Source organism: Capra hircus, chromosome 2 (genome assembly GCF_001704415.2).
Source record: "Capra hircus breed San Clemente chromosome 2, ASM170441v1, whole genome shotgun sequence".
NCBI classification, from domain to species: domain Eukaryota; kingdom Metazoa; phylum Chordata; class Mammalia; order Artiodactyla; family Bovidae; genus Capra; species Capra hircus.
The window spans coordinates 37,846,792-37,871,570 of record NC_030809.1 but is presented as its reverse complement, the minus strand read 5'-3'; the positions used below and the strand labels follow the sequence as shown (position 1 = coordinate 37,871,570).

Genomic DNA, 24,779 nt, shown 5'->3' with positions numbered 1-24,779 from the left:
CATGCTTTCAGAAATTATGGTAGCTAATAATTGTACCACGTGTTATTAGCAAGGTGCCTTTGGTGAATGATCAGCATGCTCACAGCAGTATTTTTAACATATATTACTAGTTACTCATAGATACTACTGCAGCTAGCATTTTCCCCTAAAGTTGCAAAGTGGATCAGATAGCATCTCTTTCTGAGTTCTGAATAATACAGTTCTTAAAAACACAGAATTATGGAATTGGAAGACACTCTGGAGAAGTTACTGAACCCAGTATTTCATTTAAACAGCGTGACTCAAGGATAAACTATAACAATTTAGGCTTACTATCTGATTTCACAGTGAATTAACCCCACACTTGGGCTTCCCAGGTGGCACCAGTGGTAAAGAACCCTCCTGCCCATGCAGGAGACTTAAGAGATGCGAGTTTGATTCCTAGGTCGGGAAGATCCCCTGGAGGACGGCATGGCAACCCACTCCAGTATTCTTGCCTGGAGAATCCCATGGACAGAGGACACTGGCAGGCTACAGTCCACAGGGTCACAAAGAGTCAGACATGACTTAAGTGACTTGGCACGCATGCACACAATCCCACACTCAATCAAGGTCTAAGAACTGTATAGTCCCTTTTTGGAGAAACGTAAGGAAGAAGTGTTATTTTTTACCTATCCTATTTTCCCCCCTAATACTTTGTCCTCTTAGAAGAGCATATACCGCAAAGGAAATAACTAAAGCTTGTGTTAGAAAAGAATGGGAGAAGGCACTGGCACCCCACTCCAGCACTCTTGCCTGGAGAATCCCATGGACAGAGGAGCCTGGTGGGCTACAGTCCACGGAGTTGCAAACAGACACGACTGAAGCGAGTCAACATGCACGCATAAGCACATATTATTCATTCTTCTCTGAATACATATCTAGATTGAGTATGAAAATATTATTCAAAGGTACTTATTTATATAAAACAAGATCAGAAGAAATATCTCAGAAACCTCAGAACCACACATCTACTTGGAAAACAATACTGCTCTTACCAATGCTGTAGATACCTGTAGAAGCAGAATGTTACTGCCACCTAGTGAAATTTTAGTAAACTACCATTGAAAGCAGGCAACAATAAAATGGCACTTGCTTTGAAAAGGACTGTTATCTTTTTGCTATCAAAATACATACATATATATCTACACATATGCACATATATGTTACTAAATAAGTAAATATTTTAGAAGAATCTTTTTCTCCCAATGGAAAATATTATACCAATTTTCTATATTTTTCATGGTTGAAAGTGAAAGTGAAGTCGCTCAGTCGTGTCCGACTCTTTGCAACCCAATGGACTGTAGCCTACCAGGCTTCTCTGTCCATGGGATTTTCCAGGCAAGAATACTGGAGTGGGTTACCATTTCCTTCTCCAGGGGATCTAATATTTAACATTCTGAAGTCTACAGGCAATCTGGGTAATACTACTGTCATTTTTGTTGTAATTTAATATGAAATTCATAAACACAGGAAGTGTAGATTTCCAAGGGGATGGAAAATATGTCTATTTGATTCACTTTTTATAGTACCCAGAATAGGGCTAAAGGCAAGAGCATTTTTAAAATTATTTTTTAATTGAAGGATAATTGCTTTACAGAATTTTGTTGTTTTCTGTCAGACCTCAACATGAATCAGCCATAGATATACATATATAAACAATTTTGATGTGAAAGGGGCAGTGGTTGACTTTGAGAAGTAAACGATACTATTCCACTTTGGATACATCTGGGAAAGTGAAAGAGTGATAACAAGTAGTATCACTCTCTTTGTGTTGCTAGGAGTTTACAGTATTTCCAGAGTCATGTCTATTAAATTACATTTGAGCATACAACCTTCAGAAGGCAATACATACATATTTGTTCAGTGAAACAAATAGTGCATATCAATGTTTCTCAAAATGAAAAGATTACTTGAAAAAGAAATTTACCGGTAAAATGACTGGTGTGCTGATAACAAAGAAACAGCAGTATGATTACTTTATGGTAGCCTAATGTAATCAATGGCATCCTGTTGCGTATAAATTTTGATAAATTTAACTTTTTACAATAAATTTGTATATGCTTTATGGTAGTAAATGATAAAATAGACAAGTATCTACACGTTTTATGCATTCATGATATACATTTCCTTATTTTTCATATTTCTCAGTTACACAGTTCATCTGCACTATTTAAGTTGTCTTAAAATCTTCAGAAAATTTTCCAATGTATTTACTGAAAAAATCCACATGTAAATGGACCTATGCCATTCAAACCTATGCCATTCATGGGTCAACTGGAGTAGCTAACTTCAGTGAAAGCTTGCATTGCCAAGCAATATTCTAAGCTCTTTATGGGTATTATCTTCATAACAACTCTATAAGGTACCTACTCATATTACTCACATCTTACCAAGAAGAAAGTACTTCTGAGAGAGATAATACAACTTGCCTAGACCACAAAGACTTAAGGAGTTGTGCTAGGATTTAAATCACACTTGAATTTAACTTCACATAACGCTGTGCTGAAAACTTAGCAAAGTACTTCATCTTTCCTTTTCCCTTCGCAACGCGTTTCAGGCAAGACACTGCACTTAGAACTTTGCAATTAGATTTCCAACTGCAAGATTTTTGTTGATTGCATTATTTATAAGTTGTTCTTCATTTAAGGAGAAATTAGGGGGTTTAAAATTTGATTGACATTTTAGTGATTATGGTCACCACATTCTGAGTTATTCTGAAAATACCTTAAACTCCTTGGCAAAAGCCAGGAAGAAGCAAAACCCTTGCAGTAAAGCTAATACATAAAAAAGCAGAAGATTCTGCTATAAATGCATGATCACTAACCTCATCTGGGTCCTTAATACTGCCAGAAAGCTTACTGTAAGTGTCCCTAGTGTTCAATCTCTCACTCCAAAGAAAGAATTTCAAACCTTCCTACTTCCATCCCTATTCACTCACATTTCTTATTTCCCTATCAATATATAAAGACATGGAAGTCTTCTGAAGACAGCTTTTGCAAACACTAGAATGGGAGAGACTAGAGATCTCTTCAAGAATATTAGAGAAGGCCTTACAAATAGCTGTGAAAAGCAGAGAAGCAAAAGGTAAAGGGGAAAGGGAAAGATATACCCAACTGAATGCAGAGTTCCAAAAAATAGCAAGGAGAGATAAGAAAGCCTTCCTCAGTGATCAATGCAAAGAAATAGAGGAAAACAACAGAATGGGAAAGACTAGAGATCTCTTCAAGAAAATTAGAGATACCAAGGGAACATTTCATGCAAAGATGGGTTCAATAAAGGACAGAAATGGTATGGACCTGACAGAAGCAGAAGATATTAACAGGTGACAAGAATACACAGAAAAACTGTACAAAAAAGATCTTCACGACCAAGATCATCAAAGTGATGTGGTCACTCACCTAGAGCCAGACATCCTGGAATGTGAAGTCAAGTGGGCCTTAGGCAGCATCACTACAAACAAATCTAGTGGAGGTGATGGAATTCCAGTTGAGCTATTTCAAATCCTGAAAGATGAAAGTGCTGCACTCAATATGCCAGCAAATGCGGGAAACTCAGCAGTGGCCACAGGACTGGAAAAGGTCAGTGTTCATTCCAATCCCAAAGAAAGGCAATGCCAAAGAATGCTCAAACTACCACACAACTGCACTCATCTCAGATGCTAGCAAAGTAATGCTCAAAATTCTCCAAGCCAGGCTTCAGCAGTACGTAGACCGTGAACTTGCAGATGTTCAAGCTGGTTTTAGAAAAGGAAGAGGAACCAGAGATCAAATTGCCAACATCCGTTAGATCATCGTAAAAGTAAGAGAGCTCCAGAAAAACATCTACTTTTGCTTTACTGACTACACCAAAGCCTTTAATTATGTGGATGACAACAAACTGTAGAAAATTCTTAAAGAGATAGGAATACCAGACCACCTGACCTGCCTCCTGAGAAATCTGTATGCAGGACAGGAAGTAACAGACTAGTTCCAAATCGGGAAAAGTGTACATCAAGGCTCTATATTGTCACCCTGCTTATTTAACTTACATCATGAGAAATGCTGGGCTGGATGAAGCACAAACTGGAATCAAGATTGCTGGGAGAAATATCAATAACCTCAGATACGCAGATGACACCACCCTTATGGCAGAAAGTGAAGAAGACACAAAAAGCCTCTTGATGAAAGTGAAAGAGGAGAGTGAAAAAGTTGGCTTAAAGCTCAACATTCAGAAAATGAAGATCATGGCATCTGGTCCCATCACTTCATGGCAAATAGATGGGAAACAGTAGAAACAGTGACTGACTAATTTTGGTGGGGGGGGGGGCGGGGGGGGCTCCAAAATCACTGCAGATGGTGATTGCAGCCATGAAATGAAAAGATGCTTACTCCTTGGAAGGAAAGTTATGACCATCATAGCATATTAAAAAGCAGAGACATTACTTTGCCAACAAAGGTCCATCTAGTCAAAGCTATGGTTTTTCCAGTGGTCATGTATGGATGTGTGAGTTGGACTATAAAGAGAGCTGAGTGCAGAAGAATTGATGCTTTTGAACTGTGGTGTTGGAGAAGACACTTGAGAGTCCCTTGGACTGCAAGAAGATCCAACCAGTCCATCCTAAAGGAAATCAGTCCTGAACATTCATTGGATGATGCTGAACCTGAAACTCAATACTTTGGTCACTGGATGTGAGGAACTGATTCATTTGAAAAGACCCTGATGCTGGGAAAGATTGAAGGTGGGAGGAGAAGGGGATGACAGAGGATGAGATGGTTGGATGGCATCACCAACTCAATGGACATGAGTTTGAGCAAGCTCTGGGAGTTGGTGATGGACAAGGAGGCCTGGTGTGCTGTAGTCCTTGGGGTCACAAGCAGTTGGACACAACTGAATGACTGAACTGAACTGAACTATTGGAGAAGACTCTTGAGAGTCCCTTGGACTGCAAGATCAAACCAGTCTACCCTAAAGGAAACTAATCCTCAATATTCATTGGAAGGACTGGTGCTGAAGCTGAAACTCCAGTACTTTGGCCACTTTATGAGAAGAACTGACTCATTAGAAAAGACCCTGATTTTGGGAAAGACTGAAGGCAAGAGGAGAAGGGGACAACAGAGGATGAGATAATTGGATGGCATCACCAACTCAATGGACATGAGTTTGAGCAAGCTACGGGAATTGGTGATGGACAGGGAAGGCTGGCGTGCTTCAGTGCATGGGGTTTCAAAGATTCAGACCTTACTGAGAGACTGAACTGAACTGAGGAGCGACCCTTGCTCATTCTTTCCTCTTTTCTTCCTGTTTCAATGGAAGAAAGGCCTTTCCTATCAGGTATGTGAAAGCCTATCTTTCAACGCACTTTGGCATCCATACCCTCACACTTTCTCAAAGATCATATACAGTTAATTATGGTTTCCATATCTGCAATCTTTCCCTCTTTACTGAATCCATTCTCTAGGCATTAAAATATAACCTCTAGCATTCTCATCCTAGTAATAATAACAGAAATTAAGAATTGTCATTTACTTCACATGGTCTCCAAATGCTTCCCTCACTCCCCTCCCCACCCTCTCTTCTCACCTCCTAGTTACCAACCCTTCTCTCAAGAGTTGCCAACCACCAGCATTTTCACGTCCTCACTTCCATTCACTCCTCTATCCACTCTGTTCTGACACCACACTAGTCTAACACCAATCTGACACTACACCAGTCCATTAATGACGCTAACGAAATAACCTCCGTATCATTACGTCCAGTGGGCACTCGCTGACCTTCACCTTATTTTCCCCCTAAGGAGCTCCTGCCCACTTGGAATCCTCTTTTCTCTTGGCTTTGGTGACAATACTTGCCTGACTTGCCCTCTCCTAGCAGTCCATTCTCAATTGCCTCTGTAGGCTCTTCATTTCCTATTCTGCCTTTAAATCTCATATTTTTTTTCTCAGGACTCTGTCCTAGAAACCTCTTTTGTCTTAATCTCTACTCTTTCCCTCAGTGGTTTCACACACTTCCATGGATTCTAGTATCATTGTGGAGGAAAATATTGCCAGCCATATGGGTAAACCAAGGATACTGTGGCCATCGAGCCAGCAGCCACTGCAGCTGCCTTCAACTGTGCACCTGGAAAGGAATCAGGGTGGAGAAGAGGGTACTGGCCCTAGGTGGTTAAGGCGCATATCAAAGGAGTGATTCAATGAGTGCAGACTCTTGCATCTTCCCTGCAGAGAAAAACAATAAATTCATGAACTTGAGTGTCTGACTCTCTTTAACTATAATCTTTGGATGTTTCAACTATCTGAGTTTTGTTACAGAACTCTTATATATCTGGTTCCTCCCTTACCTGTTTGGATCAGTCCCTCAGAGCTGTCTAAGAGGCTGTCTTTGAGGCTCACATCTTCAGCTTTGTCCATCAAGTAAAACAGAATTCTCAACTTTTAAGTTGTGCATATTTTTCAGTTGACATCATCTATGTGAAAATTACTCCACATTCATGTTTAGCTGAGACATATTTCAGATGAGCAAATTGAGACTATGTGAAAGGGAAAGTCGCTCAGTCATGTCTGACTCTTTGAGACCCCATGGACTATACAGCCCGGGATTCTCTAGGTCAAAATACTGGAGTGGCTAGCCTTTCCCTTCTCCAGGAGATCTTCCCAACCCAGGGATCAAAACCAGGTCTGCCAAATTGCAGGTGGATTCTTTACCAACTGAGCCACCAGGGAAGCCCAAGAAGACTGGAGTGGGTAGCCCATCCCTTCTCCAGCGGATCTTCCCAACCCAGGAATTGAACCATGGTCTCCTGCATTGCAGGCAGATTATTTAGTAGCTGAGCTGCCAGGGAAAATGAGACTACGTAATACCAATGAAAAGCTTACCTGTAAATCTGCAACTGTCTTCCCAAAAGCTTTTCTTTGTTTAACGTAGTCCCTGGTTTCCTCAAACATGAATTCACTGGCTGAAACTGCTATCTCGGAAACTATCAGCCTTTCCTGTAGTCCCCAAATTAGATAATTACTCTAATTACACAAGTGATTTTCATATGATTTAAATGACAATAAATCACATAAATAATCTTTATAAAACTCCTAAAGATTAATTTATTTAACTCTTTATAAGAAAAGACTCTCACCAAGATTTATAAAACTATTTTGATCATCTATAATAAGTCTCTTAAAAAAATCTTTTACCTTTATGTATGACTGTCTTTATACAGATATATATAAGTAATTCATTTCCCTCTTCTCTTTACTTACTTATGAGAAAAGAAATTCCAAAGCTGTTTGAGTATTATTTTTAAAAAAAAGAACTTGGCAAATATTTTGGCTGTTTCCTTACAGAGAGCCAAAAATTCTTGACTTGCAGGTAAAATACTAAAATCATTCCAAGAAGGAATCATAGGACTGAAAATCTTATTTTCCTGACTCACTTATAAGCTTTAGTCGGATATCCTTGCGTTCTCTTATTCATACAACCAGTCTACAAAAATCATATGATTTTTGTATGTATATATATAATATATAAAAAATAAATTATATATAATATATAAAATATATGTATATTTTACAACTTCAAGTTATAGTCAAATGACTGGCTACATCACAAATTTTGTATGCATGGATTGATACAGTCCTGTATTATTCTATTCCAGTCCATCGCCTAATCAAAAGGTGCATTCTTTTAATACTTCTGACCTGTGGAAGCTCTTGCATGAGGTAATAGAAACCTTTATTCTCTTCTCCAAGTAGGGCACCTGCTGGCAACCGTACATCTTCAAAGAAAAATTCTGCAGTATCCTAAGGGATCATACGATTGAGTACAGAATTACCTCATTTAAATCTCCCAAGAACCTGATGAGGTGATTAGTATTGCCATTCAGAAAACAAAACATATTGGCAGACAAGATGAAGTTGTTAATGATCAGAATTAGTAAGCGGTAAACCTGGGATTCAAATCGAGGTCTATCTGATTCCAAAAGTGGCTTTCCCACTGTGATACACTGTCATTCTAGTTCTAATACTGTTCTGTTCTGTAGATATTGAGCGCTAAGGATTTCTAATGCATATCAAGTAAAACATGTTTTTCTTTTTGGTAACAAAAAAATTACTAAATAATTACCAAGTAGTAGAAAAAAATATTTCCTGTTATTTCATAATTCAATTTCAAAAACAGACAGTATTATTAGGCAGTTAATGCTCTAAAGCAGATTTTCAAAATATCCTAATTCACTTCTACTGCTGACAACAGTTGCATAAACAGTGGAATAAATTTCCACAATCATTTCTGAAAAAGCATATTTTAAGAATCCAGCATAGGAAGAAAGGTATGATTGTGCTGTACGTAGTTCTATATATAAAGCATAACTGAGTAAACTCAGTTGTATATAAACAATATATTTATATTATAAATGATTTATATTATGAAAACAAATTCGTATTATGACTTACCTGGGCTTTTAGTCCAATTTTATCTATCTTTCGTCCCTTGATAAATCCTTTCATTCCATTTTCCACCAGAAAAAGGCTAATGCCATGGGCAGGAGAGTGAGCCTCTCGATTTGTGACTGCTACGACGATCACAGTGTCACACAGCCACCCATTAGTGACAAATACCTGCAAAACCCCAAGTATTCTGTGATGATCCACAATAACTCAGGTCCATGTGTAAGTCAAGACTGGGCAAAAACATTTGAGAAAACTAAACCAAACAAAACATGTTTATACCTCTCTCTGTAACCTCTCCAAATAGTTGCAGTGTTGATTATTCATACATGAGGCAATTACATGAGGGGAAATTATTCAATGTTTCAAAGAATGAATTCTATACATTTTCTTCCTACTATCAATATTGTAAATAACAATAATAATGAATGATTATTATGTTCTATTTAAATTAAAACAAAATTATCTATAAAAATGATGCACTGTATTTTAGAAAGAAGCTTCAGATGAGAAAATGGAATCTGCTCTGAATGGTATGATGCTATTGAAGTATTTGCACTTTCAGATTTATCAGTTTTTGAAAAGGCACAGTTTTTGATTTCATGATAGATGGCCTAAATAAGAAAGGTACTGATTAAGGAGGGCTTCCCTGGCAGCTCAGCTGGTAAAGAATCTGCCTGCAATGCAGGAGACCCTGGTTCGATTCCTGAGTTGGGAAGATCCGCTGGAGGAGGGACAGGCTACCCACTCCAGTCTTCTTGGGCTTCCCTGATGGCTTAGCTGGTAAAGAATCTACCTGCAATGTGGCAGACCTGGGTTCGATCCCTGGGTTGGGAATTTCCCCTGGAGAAGGGAATGGCTACCCACTCCAGTATTCTGGCCTGAAGAATTCCACGGACTGTAGAATCCATGGACTGATTAAGGAGCGATAAAACAACAAACTCAGTAAGATATTAGTTTATCAGATATTTATCCAGAAGACAAATATACACAAAGTAAATATGAACAACTACCTCCTCATTCTGTATCTTTCCTTGGTCCTCTCAGCAGCTTCCGTGGCTTCAGGTGCTATCCATAGGCTGATGACTCCAAATCTTTATCTAAGCCAGATTTCTTGCTAGGTTCCAGATCTGAATATCTACCTGCTTCTGATAGTTCCATCTGATAATTCAAGGAACATACTTCTTCCTACCTCTACTCCTCTTTAATCCGGAGTATCAATCTGGTTTTCCCCATGACAGGGTACGATGTACATGTGCACTTAGTTGTGTCAGACTCTGTGACCCCAAGGGTTGTAGCCTACCAGACTCCTCTGTCCACGGAATTTTCCAGGCAAAATTCTGGAGTGGGTTGCCATTTCCTCCTCCAGGGGATCTTCTCAACCCAGAGACTGAACCCAGGTCTCCTGCATTGGCAGGCAGGTTCTTTTCCACTGTGCCACTTGGGAAGCCCCCTTCCTAATGTCAGTGAATGGTCAATAAATCATGTTATTATCCTACATAATATTCAATTTGACATACAATTCTTTCTAATCTATTTCAACACTTTTTCAGGGTTTTTTTTTTAGCAGGGTTCATCACATAGTGGCACTAGCTTACCAATCCAGCCTTATCTCTTATCCCACTTTCTCCTCATTCCTTTGTTTTAGGTCACATCTACTGCATGACTTGCTGTCCCCAATGTTCTGAGGTCATTTTTACCTACGGGTCTTTGGAAATCTTGTTTCCTCTGCTTGAGAGGCCCTTTTCCAACTCTGCTACAATGAATTCTACTCTTCTTGCACTAAGTTCAGACATCACCTCCTACAAAAAATCTCCCCAAATTCCCCAGACTGGATTAACTGCTCTATACATCCTAAATTTACCATCTTTCAGTTCAGTTGCTCAGTCTGGTCCAACTCTTTGTGACATCATGGACTACAGCATGCCAGGCCTCCCTATCCATCACCATCTCCCAGAGCTTGCTCAAACTCATGTCCATTGAGTTGGCAATGCCATCCAATCATCTCATCCTCTGTCATCCCCTTATCCTCCTGCCTTCAATATTTCCCAGTATCAGGGTCTTTTCCAATGAGTCAGTTCTTTGGATCAGGTGGCCAAAGTATTGGAGTTTCAGCTTCAGCATCAGTGCTTCCAATGAATGTTCAGGACTGATTTCCTTTAGGATGGACTGGTTTGATCTCCTTGCTGTCCAAGGGACTCTCAAGAGTCTTCTCCAACACCACAGTTCAAAAGTATCAGTTCTTCAGTGCACAGCTTTCTTTATGGTCCAACTCTCACACATCCATACATGATTACCAGAAAAATCATAGCTTTGAGTCTCCAGACATTTGTCATCAAAGCAGTGTCTCTGCTTTTTAATATGCTGTCTAGGTTAGTCATAGCTTTTCTTCCAAGGAACAAGTGTCTTTTAATTTCATGGCTGCAGTCACCATCTGCAGTGATCTTAGTATCTGTCAAACTCTATACAAATTATTTAATCCTGTCTCTGTCCCTTTGAAACAGGACAGACATAAAATGGTGTTGGTTACTCTCATCACCTACCATCGATGCCTCTTATAAGAAGATTCATCTCTAAAATACAGAGTGCTGATACTAAGCAATAATGGGAGATGGGAGTGATGTTAGCGCCATGTACATGCATGACAGCAAATGAAAGCACTGGTGATGGCATAGCTGTAAGTGACATAACCGTTAAAAACTCTCAACATCTCTAGTAGTTCCTTGAGGGTGGGAACTCTTTTCTATGCACGTATCTTCAGTGCTTAGAACAAGGTCTGGCATATAGAAGGCCTTCAAGGATGTTTGCTCAAAAAGTGAGAAAAACATACTCCTCAAAAAAAATTGTGCACATCATGGTAAACATATTTTTTTTTTTCTACAGTGTTTCTCCAGTAGAGAAACTTGCTCAAAAGCCATTTAGGTCTCTCAATTTCCTACCTGTCTAAATAATAAAGACCATCTATGCAGTTACCAGTTGAATTTCTGAACCAGTGTTTGTTATTTTTATATTACTAATACTTAAAATGTGAGCATTTCCACCATGACTGATCCTGTTTTCTAATAAAATTACAAGAGAATTCTCTTTGTATGAGATTACTTTGACTTCTTTCTTAATTAAAACAGTCAAAACTTTTTATGGGGCTGAGATTATCCCTAGTGAGGGCATCATTTATTTTTTGTTTGGTATTGAATGCCTATAACAAACATTCTTTACAGATGTAGATAGTATACAGTATTACAAAGAAAAAGGGAAAAAAAATCCTCCATGAAGCCATCATACAAATATCATTGAGAAATTCCTTTCTGATCTTTTTTCTTTTAATATAGTTGAAATTATTCTATATTTACATTTTATACGCATGAAGTGAAAGTCACTCAGTCATGTCTGACTCTTTGCAACCCCACAGACCATACAATCCATGGATTTCTCTAGGCCAGAATACTGGAGTGGGTAGCCTTTCCCTTCTCCAGGGGATCTTCCCAACCCAGGGATCAAACCCAGGTCTCCCACATTGCAGGTGGATTCTATACCAGCTAAACATTTCATTTAAATGTTTATATGATCTTTTCACTTAATACAATTATTTTCTTATACAATTAAAAAGTTTGTATTGATGCTTTAGTAGGTATATATTAAGCCATCTTATTGACGTAATATATTTACTTACTTGCTGCTTCCTTTAAATTTTTTACTAGGCCTAATAGTTTTTTTGAAAATCTCAGGTATTTTCCTGGGTGGTTCCCACAGAAGGGTCTAACTGAGAAGATTGGGCCGACTTAGAAAGTTGGAATCTTAGGAGAACAGTTCCCATTTCACTTTCGACCAAATACCCTACTCTTCCACCAAAACAAGCCCTTTCTGTGCAGAGAGTTAATTGGTCACATATCATATTAATAATTAGCACCTGTTTATTATAATCCTTAGAAAAATAACTCAGATTAATATTTCTTAAAGTATATTTGGCTTCCCAGGTGGCTCAGTGGTAAAGAACCCGCCTGCCAGTGCAAGAGATGCAGGAGACTCAGGTTCCATCCCTGGGTCAGGAAGATCCTGGAGGAGGAAATGGCAACTTGCTCCAGTATTTTTGCCTGGAAAATTCCGTGGACAGAGGAGCTTGGTGGGCTATGGTCCATGGTTCGCAAAGTGTCAGATATGACTAAGATACTGAGAAAGCAGACACGTTTGAAAAACATCAGTTATTCAAGACAGTCTACAAAAAGAGAATTTCCTTTTTCTTACAGGCATAATCCAACTTTTAAAAGTTTATGATACATACCAGCTTCTCAAAGAGTGAGAAGTAGGACACATTTCCCAATGTTGTTGATGCTGCAGATTGTTTTTCTGTATAATAACTATGTGGACTTCCCTGGTGGTCCAAAGGTTAAGAATATGCCTGGCAATGCAGGGTACACAGGTTCTATCCCTGGTCCAGGAAGACTCCTCATGCCATAGGGCAACTAAGGCCCGTATACAACAACTGCTGAGCCTGCATTCTGGAGCCCAGGAGCTGCAACTACTGAAGCCTTGTATGCCTGGAGCCCATGTTCTGCAACAAGAGAAGCCACCACGACAAGAAGCTGACATACCACAACTAGAGAGTAGCCCCTACTTGCTGCAACTAGAGAAAGCCTATACACAGCAGCAAAGACTCAGTGCAACCAAAACCAAAGTAATTAATTATGAAACTAGATAATGGAATGGTCTTTAGAACTTGGCTACTCAAAATGTGTTCATCAAACTGATGTCAGTCCACAAACTGTTATTAATCCTTGATGATATAAGTACAGAAACTGGATGTTTAGAAAGCTTTAGAGCAATTTAACAGCATCACAACATTCAAGCTTATGATTTTGCAAATGCAAAGGTCTTAGTTGAAAACAAATGAGAAAATTTTTGGTCTTCCCTGGCTGTCCAGTGGTTAAGTCTCTGTGCTTCCAATGCAGGCGGTATGGGTGTGATCTTTGGTTGTGGAACTAAGACCCGATATGTCACATGGTGCAGCGAAAAATTTTTTAAAAAGAAAAAAAGAAACACACAAAAAAAACCTAACAAAAATTTTTTAAATGTTGAAAGACATTTTAGTTGTTCAGTAGTCTTTGAAACTTTTGGAAAGATAGCCTTAGTGAAGACAATGAATACCTTTTCTTCACTTAACACTCAGTCATCAATAAATTTTTACTGGGTGTACACTAGACACAGGTTTGCTGCTGCTAAGTCGCTTCAGTTGTGTCCGACTCTGTGCCACTCCATAGATGGCAGCCCACCAGGCTCCCCCGTCCCTGGGATTCTCCAGGCAAGAACACTGGAGTGGGTTGCCATTTCCTTCTCCAATGCATGAAAGTGAAAAGTGAAAGTGAAGTCGTTCAGTCATGTCCGACTCTGCGACCCCATGGACTGCAGCCTACCAGGCTCCTCCATCCATGGGATTTTCCAGGCAAAAATACTGGAGTGGGGTGCCATTTAGGTAAACAAAAACCTCTGCCATCAGTGGTGTGGGACTCTAAAAGATACATTTACTTCTGAGCCTATCTATAATTTTAATCGCAGGTGCTCTCCAATTCTATCAGTGGATTGCTGTGATGCTCAGAAAGGTTGAAGGGCTTTTAAATTCTATTAAAAATACTTTTCCTCTTAAGATCTTTTGAAACTCTTCTTGATATTTATAAGAAGTCTTTCCCCTCATCTTTCATCAACATCAAATTCATTAACTATTGTTTGTCCTCTATTTGGACAATGTAAGTAAGCCTCACCTCTTTTTCTGGTTTGAAAAAGGCTGCCTGGAAGCTAAAACAACATTTTCCATATTAGTGAGAGAACACGCAAACAGAACAAAGAAGAGGAATATATCCCAGGTAATATGACTGCTGTACAGTTCTTACTGTCTCCAAAACAAATCAGCTCAGTTCCTGTGCCAGCTCAAATAAACAATTCCCATGTGAATCAGAGATCTGAGAAGACTCAGTGATGAGTAGTCTTTAAGGCTTTGTTACCCACAGCATGACTCCAGAGAGGAGAGTTATGGAAGCCATTCTTTACAAACCTTGCTTCCATTGAGAATCCAGTCACTTCCATCCTTTTTGGCATTTGTTCTTATTCCTTGCAAATCACTATAATTGAAAGAATTGATTTAAAAAGTCATTAATTGGTAAAAAATAAACTATGCAAATGTTGTTATGTATCTACTGTGATAATTATTGCTACATCATTATAAAAATTGACATTTAACTAATATTAGGAATGTTCACACAAATGCACTGAAAAATCTATATATTCTAAACTGATATATTCTAAACTGTTTATACAAATGAATATTTGATTGAGATTCATAGAGTGGCCTGATTTTTACAGAGCATAACAAGATCTATACTCATTCATATTTGTGGTTAGGGCCTTGCTTCTGAGATTTCAAAACCAACCAAAAGTTGATTTACCTTCCAGCCCCAGGCTCTGTCATTGCTATGGCACCAATACATCTCCCTGCAACCATCTCGGGGATGAAGTGCTTAATCTGTTCTTCTGAACCATAGTTTGAAATATAGGGCATGACGATATCTGAATGAAGACTAAAACCTGGGCCTGTACAATTTGAATATGCTCTTAGGAAGAAAAAAAGAGAAGACAATTTAAAGCACAACACAGTTATTTTTTTCTCTTTTTAGTTCCTCTGATTCTTAATTAGAAAACAACAAGTACTAGGAGGTCTTTTTTTTTTTTTTTTTGATGTCTGATCTTATTCATTTGTTACTCTTAGAACATCTCTGGGCAAACTGTTCCTGGCATTTTACTTTGGCCTCCTTCCTTCTCTTGGCCAAAAGTTTATCATATTCTGTAACCTCTCCCTTCTTTTTCTTAGTTTGCTGTTTCTCCAGAGCAATATGCCGATGGTTGTGTTGCAGAACACGGGGAGTAACAGGCACTGAATCTTGGGTGTTCTGGTCCTGGGTCTCTAACCTTCTTTGTTTAGAGGCTTTCTCACAACATACGGGTGGACATCATCTTTAAAGAGACTAAAAAGTTTTCGGATTCTGCTAGCTCTTTTGGGCCCTAGGGGATGAGGCACAACAGTGAGTCCAGGAATATCCTTCTCGCTATTTTCAATGACCATATCGAGAACACTTAGATTGGCATCCACAATGCAAACCCGTACAGATGTGCTCTTTTTTCCCCTGGTCTTCCTCAGTCTATAACAGGAATGCCCCTCACTCAGTAGCAGGCAGACTTGGTCATGGGTCAAGACACCTTGCTTCATGGGAAACCCTGTTTGTCATTCCTACCGACTTGGACCACATAATCCTTTTCTTCACCTAGAGTGTCAGTGTCTGTGGCCATACATTTCTCACAAAAGGTATGAAGTTTTTGTTGAAGTCTTCATTCATCATCCACTTCAATATGTTTCTGGCAGCCAGTGGCCAGGAAATAGTTGTTCAAAGGGCAGTACTAAACCCTTATCACATTATGTGCTGATAGCTTGTCTCCTCACAAACCCATGAAGTTCCTGAAGGTTTTCTCTCTTTGTTTTTGCTAACCTTTTAATTTTTGGCTCTAACATAATAACAGTGCCCTAGCAGAGCTCAATGATCACTTATTTAATGAATTAAAAGATAAAACATTAAAAAAAATTTACCACCTACAACTGTATTACCCTAAACACAGTAATCATATTCATTTTAGCAAATGACCTTTGCCATAAGGATATATGTATTTCTAATACAGCTGTATTAGAACTGGACATGGAACAACAGACTGGTTCCAAATTGGGAAAGGAGCACATCAAGGCTATATACTGTTACCCTGCTTATTTAACTTATACGTAGAGTACATCATGAGAAATGCTGGAGTGGATGAAGCACAAGCTGGAATCAAGATTGCTGGAAGAAATATAAATAACCTCAGATATGCAGATGACACTACACTTATGGCAGAAAGCGAAGAAAAATTAAAGAGCCTCTTGATGAAAGTGAAAGAGGAGAGTGAAAAATTTGGCTTAAAGCTCAACATACAGAAAACTAAGATCATGGCATCAGGGTCCCTCACTTCATGGAAAATAGATTGCGAAACAGTGGAAACAGTGACTGACTTTATTTTGGGGGGCTCCAAAATCACTGCAGATGGTGATTGCAACCATGAAATTAAAAGATGCTTGCTCCTTGGAAGAAAAGTTATGACCAACCTAGATAGCATATAAAAAGCAGAGACATTACTTTGCCAACGAAGGTCCATCTAGTCAAGGCTACGATTTTTCCAGTGGTCATGTATGGATGTGAGAGTTGGACTGTGAAGAAAGCTGAGAGATGAAGAATTGATGCTTTTGAACTGTGGTGTTGGAGAAGATTCTTGAGAGTCCTCTGAACTGCATGGAGATCCTTGCAGGAGATAAGTGAAGTGAAGTGAAGAAGTGAAGTGAAGTGAAGTGAATTCGCTCAGTCGTGTGCGACTAGTTACGACCCCATGGACTGTAGCCTACCAGGCTCCTCTGCCCATGGGATTTTCCAGACAATAGTCCTGGAGTGGACTGCCATTTTATTTTCCAGGGGATCTTCCCAACCCAGGGATCGAACCCGGGTTTCCCGCACTGTAGACAGACGCTTTACCGTCTGAGCCACCAGGGAGGTACATCCTTGCAAGAGATCAGTCCTGAATATTCATTGGAAGGACTGATGCTGAAGCTGAAACTCCAATACTTTGGCCACCTGATGTGAAGATCTGACTCATTGGAAAAGACCCTGATGCTGGGAAAAATTGAAGGCAGAAGAAGAAGGGGATGACAGAGGATAAGATGGTTGGATGGCATCACCGACTCAATGGACATGAGTTTGAGTAAATTCTGGGAGTGTGTGACGGACAGGGAAGCCTGGCATGCTGTAGTCCATGGGGTCACAAAGAGTAGGACATGACTGAGTGACTGAACTAACTGAATACAGCTGTGGTCATGGCACGGATATCCTTATTCATTCTCCCACAGCCATATACTTAGATTGCTTCCAAATTTGGGAGATAATAATCTAACAAGGCAATGATGTTTGTACATAGCTGTTATTTTTTTTCTAACAAATTATTTCCTAAGGACAAATTCCCCAAAATGGCATCCAAAGAGTAGAAATATTTTCATTTTTTATGTAGCCATGATTTTAATCACCAAAGCACTTATTGCTCCAATATATAATGCTACCAAGAGTATATGAGTCACTTTTACCTGCAAGCTTGTCAGCACTGAGTATTATGACTTTTCATTTGGACTACCTTTTGTACTCAAAATGATATATCTCTGGTGCTGCTGCTGCTGCTAAGTCGCTTCAGTTGTGTCCGACTCTGTGCAACCCCATAGACGGCAGCCTACCAGGCTCCCCCGTCCCTGGGATATAACTTAATTTCTATCTGATTGGTAGAAAGGGTAAACTTTTTCATTTAAAAAGCTATTTGCATTTCTTTTTTGATGAATTGATGGTTCAAATCTTTTCCTCATTTATCAACTGAAATCTCTGAAACAGTCACATGGGTCAATTAGAAATGAAGCCACTACTTTATCAACTTAAAAGGAGATTTTCAATCTTATAAGAAGATTAGAAATCATTTTAAAATCATCTCAGAAAGGAGAGATAACAAAACAAGACTCAACTTCAAATGTTTTCATACTTACTGCTCCTCCCAAATAATAGCTGATGAATACAAGTCCCCCCCAATGCCACCATGGTGATCTCCAATATTGATACCAAGCAGTCCTTGTTTTCCAGCTTTTTCCCAAAGCTCCCTACTTACTTCTCCAGCTTTCTCCCATCTGCAAATAACAAAACATTTTAATATCAGAAAAAGTGTTTTCATATTATTTATATGGCTACAATTTGAATTTATGAATGATTTTGAGCAGGAATGGTCCCTTAATTTAAGATAATAAAGGGGGTGCTCTCATACTCTGTGACAATAGTAGGGCCCAACAGGAATAAGAAAGACTCCTTTTTCCCAGCAAGGGCTCAGCCACTGAAAAGCCATGGGCTCTGTGTTTATCCCAGTCCTCCCAACTTCCTTTTCCTCTCTATGAACATGTTCTCCTTCCCTTGCTTTGGGGGGGCTTGCACACAGATCACCGTGGTTGCAGACCCTGAACTGCAATTCTCTGCTGATCCTGAATTTTTTTCTTTGCTAGAGAAATAACAGGCAATCAACTTGTCTTAGGTCAACAAATAAATATCTTTAATTTTTAAAAGTCTTTGTTGATTTTGTTATAATATTGCTTCTGTTTTATGTTTTGGTCCTTTGGCCACAAGGCATGTGGGATCCTAGTTCCTTAGCCAGGGATCGAACCGGCACCCCCTGCATTGGAAGATGAAGTCTTAACCACTGGACCACCAGGAGAGCCCCTTAACATATATTTTTTAATTGTGTATTTTAAAATTCATTTAAGAAGCTTTGAACTAGTTTATGCATGCATGTCCGCTCTGTTGTGTCCAACTCTTTGCAACACCACGGATGGGTTGCTTACAGTTAGTTCACCAAGGTCCTCTGTCCATGCAATTCTCCAGGCAAGAATACTGGAATGGGCACCCAATGAACCTGAGTCTCTTACATTGGCAGGAGGGATTTTTACCTGCTAAGCTACCAGGAAAGCCCCTGAACTAGTTGAAGAATCCCGTAACCTTACACTATTATATTGAACAGTGGTAAAAATGTTAACAAAGCACTGAACACAGTACTGTTTCTATGAAACAACAAAGAGCATTCTAGAAAACAGTCCTTCTTGGACTTCTAATGTGTATTACTTTAAAAGAAAATGTGCCACTTACTCTGCATGAAAAGGAATCACTTCTTCTTGAAAAAACTTCCTTACACTTTCCCGGAAAATGTCATGCTCTAAAGAGAAGATTCTTCTAGTTCCTATATCTGTTAATTTTTTAGCAGAAGAAGTTTCTAGACGCTCTTCACCTCCAGAATGAGAACATCTTAAAAATACAAACACATTAAGAAAATTCAAAGGTTACTCTTCACATCCAAATTAACGTCATCGAACAATATGGAAAATTAATTCTATAGGATAACATGGACAAAATTCTGACTCCCCTCCACCCCTACCCCCTCATCCCCCACCCCGCCCCCAAGGCACTTTAGAGACAAGTAGAGAGTCTGAAATCATACAAACTGGTTCAGATTTGAGCAGAACCACTTTAGGATCTGCCTCCATTGGATGAGGTTAAGAAGTAGCTTACCCTGATTCAATGTAAACTTTACTTCCAAATCCATAAAGAGGACACCGTGCCTAGAACTAATCACATGTGTGAGCTGAGGTAGATGAGCACTGTCATGTGATACTGATTAAAGAATATAAAATTTACGTGATGTCAACTGAATAATGTAAAATTCAAATAGTACAATAGAATAATTATCATCATGTAGTCAGTTGCTCAGTTGTGTCTGACTCTGCACGACTCCATGGTCTGCCAGGCTACTCTCTCCATGGGATTCTCCATGCAAGAATCCTGGAGCCAGTAGCCGTTCTCTTCTCCAGGGGATCTTTCTAACCCAGGGATCGAACCTGGGTCTCCCACATTGCAAGCAGATTCCCCACCATCTGAGCCATCACTTATATGTGGAATCTCCTATGCAAGTCAGGAAGAATAATATTGATATGTTTTCATGTAATGTACAGTATTTAAAATAATGTAATCCCCATCAATATTTTATCCAGAGTTATACAATTTCAAATGGCAGGCATATAACAGGCCAACTGTGATGATTTTTTAATTGATTAATTAATTTTAATTGGAGGATAATTACTTTACAATACTGTGATGGTTTTTGCCATACATCAGCAGGATCGTGTTGATTTTTATTGCTACATTACAACCTAACTGTAAAGCGATATCACAATGGCCACTAGTCTCTGTAGGGATTAGTCCAGAATTATTCAAGATCTTTGGAAACTGGCCTTTCATCTCCCTGCAGTGCCCCATACCAGGCTTCAGAAAAGACATCTCTGTAGTTCCTTTTGTTAAATGGTCTGAATTCAGATCTCCCCTCTCCTTAGGGGTACACCTAAAAAGATTTCAAAACTCTGTGTATCACTCTGTACCTTTTGAGCTCACATCTAAAAAAACTTTTTATCATATATTTGAATATTGTCCAAAAGTATTTTTCTGTTTTGCATGATACTGTTTTGGATTTCTCTCCTCCTTTTTAGACTCTGATCTGATCCTATCTTTTCCTTCCTTTTCCTCTTTCTTCCTCTTCTTCTTAGTCCAGAAAAGATTAAGTCTTCTTTATTGGCAATTAGGCATTTCTTTTTTTCCCCCTGAAGTGGACTATTTTTGTCTCTGCTTAATGGAATGAACTGAAATGCAATGGACTAAATTGCACTCGCTTCCCTCCCTTCAACCCAATTCATATGTTGAAGCTCAAACTCCCAATGTAATGGTATTTGGAGATATGGCTTTGAGGAGGTAATTACTTTTCAATGAGGTCCTAAAGCTGGAATCTAAACCAAGAAGCTAGACTTACATTATAAGAAGGAGAAGAGAGAGATACAGTTCTGTGTGCACATAAGGAAAGGTCTAGTGAGGACAAAGGGAGAAGGGGGCTGCCTATAGGCCAGGAAATCAGGTCAATACTGAAATCAGATTGATTATAGACCTTGCAGCTGAAGATGAAGAAGCTCTATACAGTGAGCAAAAACAACCAGGAGCTGACTGTGGCTCAGATCATGAACTCCTTATTGCAAAATTCAGACTTAAATTGAAGAAAATAGGGAAAACTACTAGGCCATTCGGATATGACCCAAATCAAATTCCTTACGATTATACAGTGGAAGTGACAAATAGATTCAAGGAATTAGATTTAATAGACAGAATGCCTGAAGAACTATGGACAGAGATTCATAAGTTGGACCATAAAGAAGGCTGAGTGCCAAAGGAGTGATGCTATTGAACAGTGGTGTTGAAAAAGACTCTTGGGAGTCCCTTGGACTGCAAGGAGATCAAACCAGTCAATCCTAAAGGAAATCAGTCCTGAATATTCATTAGAAGGACTGATGCTGAGCTAAAGCTCCAATACTTTGGCCACCTGATGCAAACAGCCAACTCACTGGAAAAGACCCTGATGCTGGGAAAGACTGAAGGCAGGAGGAGAAGGGGACGACATAGGGTGAGATGGTTGGACTGCATCACTGACTCAACGCACATGAGTTTGAGGCAGCTCTGGGAGATGGTGAAGGACAGGGAAGCCTGGCATGCTACAGTCAATGGGGTTGCAAAGAGTTGGACATGACTGAATGACTGAACAATAACGGGCCAGGAAGATGGCTCTGACCAGGAAATGAACTAGCCAGTACCTTGATTTTGGACTATTCAGCCACTAGAATCATGAGGAATAGATTTCTGTTGTTTAAACCACCTAGTCTATAGCATTTGGTAATGGAAGTCTGTGCTGATTAATACACTAGTATGTATATTGTGTCATTTTGCTTTAGGCTTACCTATTATAAGAACAGAATGGGAAAGACTAGAGATCTCTTCAAGAAAATTAGAGATACCAAGGGAACATTTCATGCAAAGATGGGCTCGATAAAGGACAGAAATGGTATGGACCTAACAGAAGCAGAAGATATTAAGAAGAGGTGGCAAGAATACACAGAAGAACTGTACAAAAAAGATCTTCACGACCCAGATAATCACGATGGTGTGATCACTCATCTAGAGCCAGACATCCTGGAATGTGAAGTCAAGTGGGTCTTAGAAAGCATCACTATGAACAAAGCTAGTGGAGGTGATGGAATTCCAGTTGAGCTATTTCAAATCCTGAAAGATGATGCTGTGAAAGTGCTGTACTCAATATGCCAGCAAATTTGGAAAACCCAGCAGTGGCCACAGGACTGGAAAAGGTCAGTTTTCATTTCAATCCTAAAGAAAGGCAATGCCAAAGAATGCTCAAATTACTGCACAATTGCACTCATCTCACATGCTAGTAAAGGAATGCTCAAAATTCTCCAAGCCAGGCTTCAGCAATACGTGAACCGTGAACTTCCTGATGTTCAAGCTGGTTTTAGAAAAGGCAGAGGAACCAGAGATCAAATTGCCAACATCGGCTGGATCGTGGAAAAAGCAAGAGAGTTCCAGAAAAACATCTATTTCTGCTTTATTGACTATGCCAAAGCCTTTGACTGTGTGGATCACAATGACTGGAAAATGCTGAAAGAGATGGGAATACCAGACCACCTGACCTGCCTCTTGAGAAATCTGTATGCAGGTCAGGAAGCAACAGTTAGAACTGGACATGCAATAACAGACTGGTTCCAAATAGGAAAAGGAGTACGTCAAGGTGGCATATTGTCACCCTGCTTATTTAACTTCTATACAGAGTACATCATGAGAAACGCTGGACTGGAGGAAACACAAGCTGGAATCAAGATTGCTGGGAGAAATATCAATAACCTCAGATATGCAGATGATACCACCCTTATGGCAGAAAGTGAAGAGGAACTCAAAAGCCTCTTGATGAAAGTGAAAAGAGGAGAGTGAAAAAGTTGGCTTAAAGCTCAACATTCAGAAAACGAAGATCATGGCATCCAGTCCCATCATTTCATGGGAAATAGATGGGGAAACAGTGGAAACAGTGTCAGACTTTATTTTTTTGGGCTCCAAAATCACTGCAGATGGTGACTGCAGCCATGAAATTAAAAGACGCTTACTCCTTGGAAGGAAAGTTATGACCAACCTAGACAGTATATTCAAAAGCAGAGACATTACTTTGCCGACTAAGGTCTGTCTAGTCAAGGCTATGGTTTTTCCAGTGGTCATGTATGGATGTGAGAGTTGGACTGTGAAGAAAGCTGAGCGCCAAAGAATTGATGCTTTTGAACTGTGGTGTTGGAGAAGACTCCTGAGAGTGCCTTGGACTGCATGGAGATCCAACCAGTCCATTCTGAAGGAGATCAGCCATGGGATTTCTTTGGAAGGAATGATACTGAAACTCCAGTACTTTGGCCACCTCATGTGAAGAGTTGACTCATTGGAAAAGACTTTGATGCTGGGAGGGATTGGGGGCAGGAGGAGAAGGGGATAACAGAGGATGAGATGGCTGGATGGCATCACGGACTCGATGAATGTGAATCTGAGTGAACTCGGGAGTTGGTGATGGACAGGGAGGCCTGGCGTGCTGCGATTCATGGGGTTGCAAAGAGTCAGACACAACTGAGTGACTGAACTGAACTGAACTGATTATAAGCAAGCGGCTCTTAGTTGAGGCTTATTTGTTAATACAATCTGAGATATCTTTTAAGCAATAACCTTTAGTTGAGAACATTTAATAGTACGATTGTTACACCTGCTCTGCTGTTTATCTTCACTGATATTTTTCTAGTTTGCTACTCTGTCTTCCAAAGCATCATTTTCAATAGCTTATTTATTAATATATCCAGCAAATACTTTCTGAGTGTGTAATATGTACCATTCAGGCAATAGAAACCATTCAGGCAACTTGGGATACAATAGTAAGCAAAGGTCTTGCACACCACTGTAATATTACAGCAATAGAGAGAATAAAATCTACTTCATTCTCTACTGAAAGGATTGGTTCCAATTTGTTTATAATACATAATGTCTTGGTCCATACTTGGGATTTTTCCTCAAGGGAAAAAAATGTGCTGAGACTAGGGTACTGAGACTTGAAGACACTGAATCATTTGTCAGCATGATTACTAAATAATAGAGTGGAATTTATATTTGGGTCTTTCTGGATCTTAAAATTTTATATACCATGTAACATAAAGGAAATCTTTGGAAAATTTCTAAATAAAACACACTAAGACACAGGAAAGTGACAGAAGTGCCAGAAAGAACAAAGAGTACTTTCAGGTACACTTACTAGTACACATTAGTGTACTAGTGTACTAGTACAAAGTGTCCTAGTATATATTACTAGTGACAGAAAGTGACAGAAGTGCCAGAAAGAACCAAGAGTACGTTCAGGTACACTTACAAAGAACAAAGTGTACTTTCAGATCAGTCAAAAGTTTTCAAAACAGAATATGCAGGGGGAAGAAAATCAGAACACCTGGCCGTAAGTTTTTGGAATATTCATTTTTTTCCAAGACCAAGGAACCAGTACTAAACATATTGGCCCCTTTTCTCCCCACAAAAACCAGGAAATATGTACTAAATAAATTGTTCATTGTTTTCCTAATGCATTCAACTGCCTCTAATCTAACAGGCTAGGCTCTAATTATTATTATCATAATTTTTTTAAGCCTCATTTACATTATAAAAGAAGGGAGACAGTCTCCACCAGTACCTTCAGCTTGGGAGCTGGTGATAAATACATAATTTCAGGCCTCATCCAAGGCCTATTGAATCAGTCAGC

General features: G+C 39.3%; 1 protein-coding gene and 1 pseudogene across 1 annotated transcript in view; both read right to left on the bottom strand.

The window, feature by feature from the left end:
- Nucleotides 1-24,779, bottom strand: part of ACADL (acyl-CoA dehydrogenase, long chain) — a 44,446-nt gene that overhangs the window by 15,454 nt on the left and 4,213 nt on the right. The window contains exons 2-8 of the mRNA XM_018059958.1: nt 19,217-19,372; nt 18,076-18,213; nt 14,870-15,034; nt 14,479-14,545; nt 8,442-8,606; nt 7,689-7,790; nt 6,873-6,986 (exon numbers count right to left, since the gene is read on the bottom strand). Coding sequence (XP_017915447.1) covers nt 6,873-6,986; nt 7,689-7,790; nt 8,442-8,606; nt 14,479-14,545; nt 14,870-15,034; nt 18,076-18,213; nt 19,217-19,372 — 907 coding nt within the window. The remainder of the gene's footprint in view (nt 1-6,872; nt 6,987-7,688; nt 7,791-8,441; nt 8,607-14,478; nt 14,546-14,869; nt 15,035-18,075; nt 18,214-19,216; nt 19,373-24,779) is intronic.
- LOC102170743 lies at nt 15,141-17,390 on the bottom strand (annotated as a pseudogene).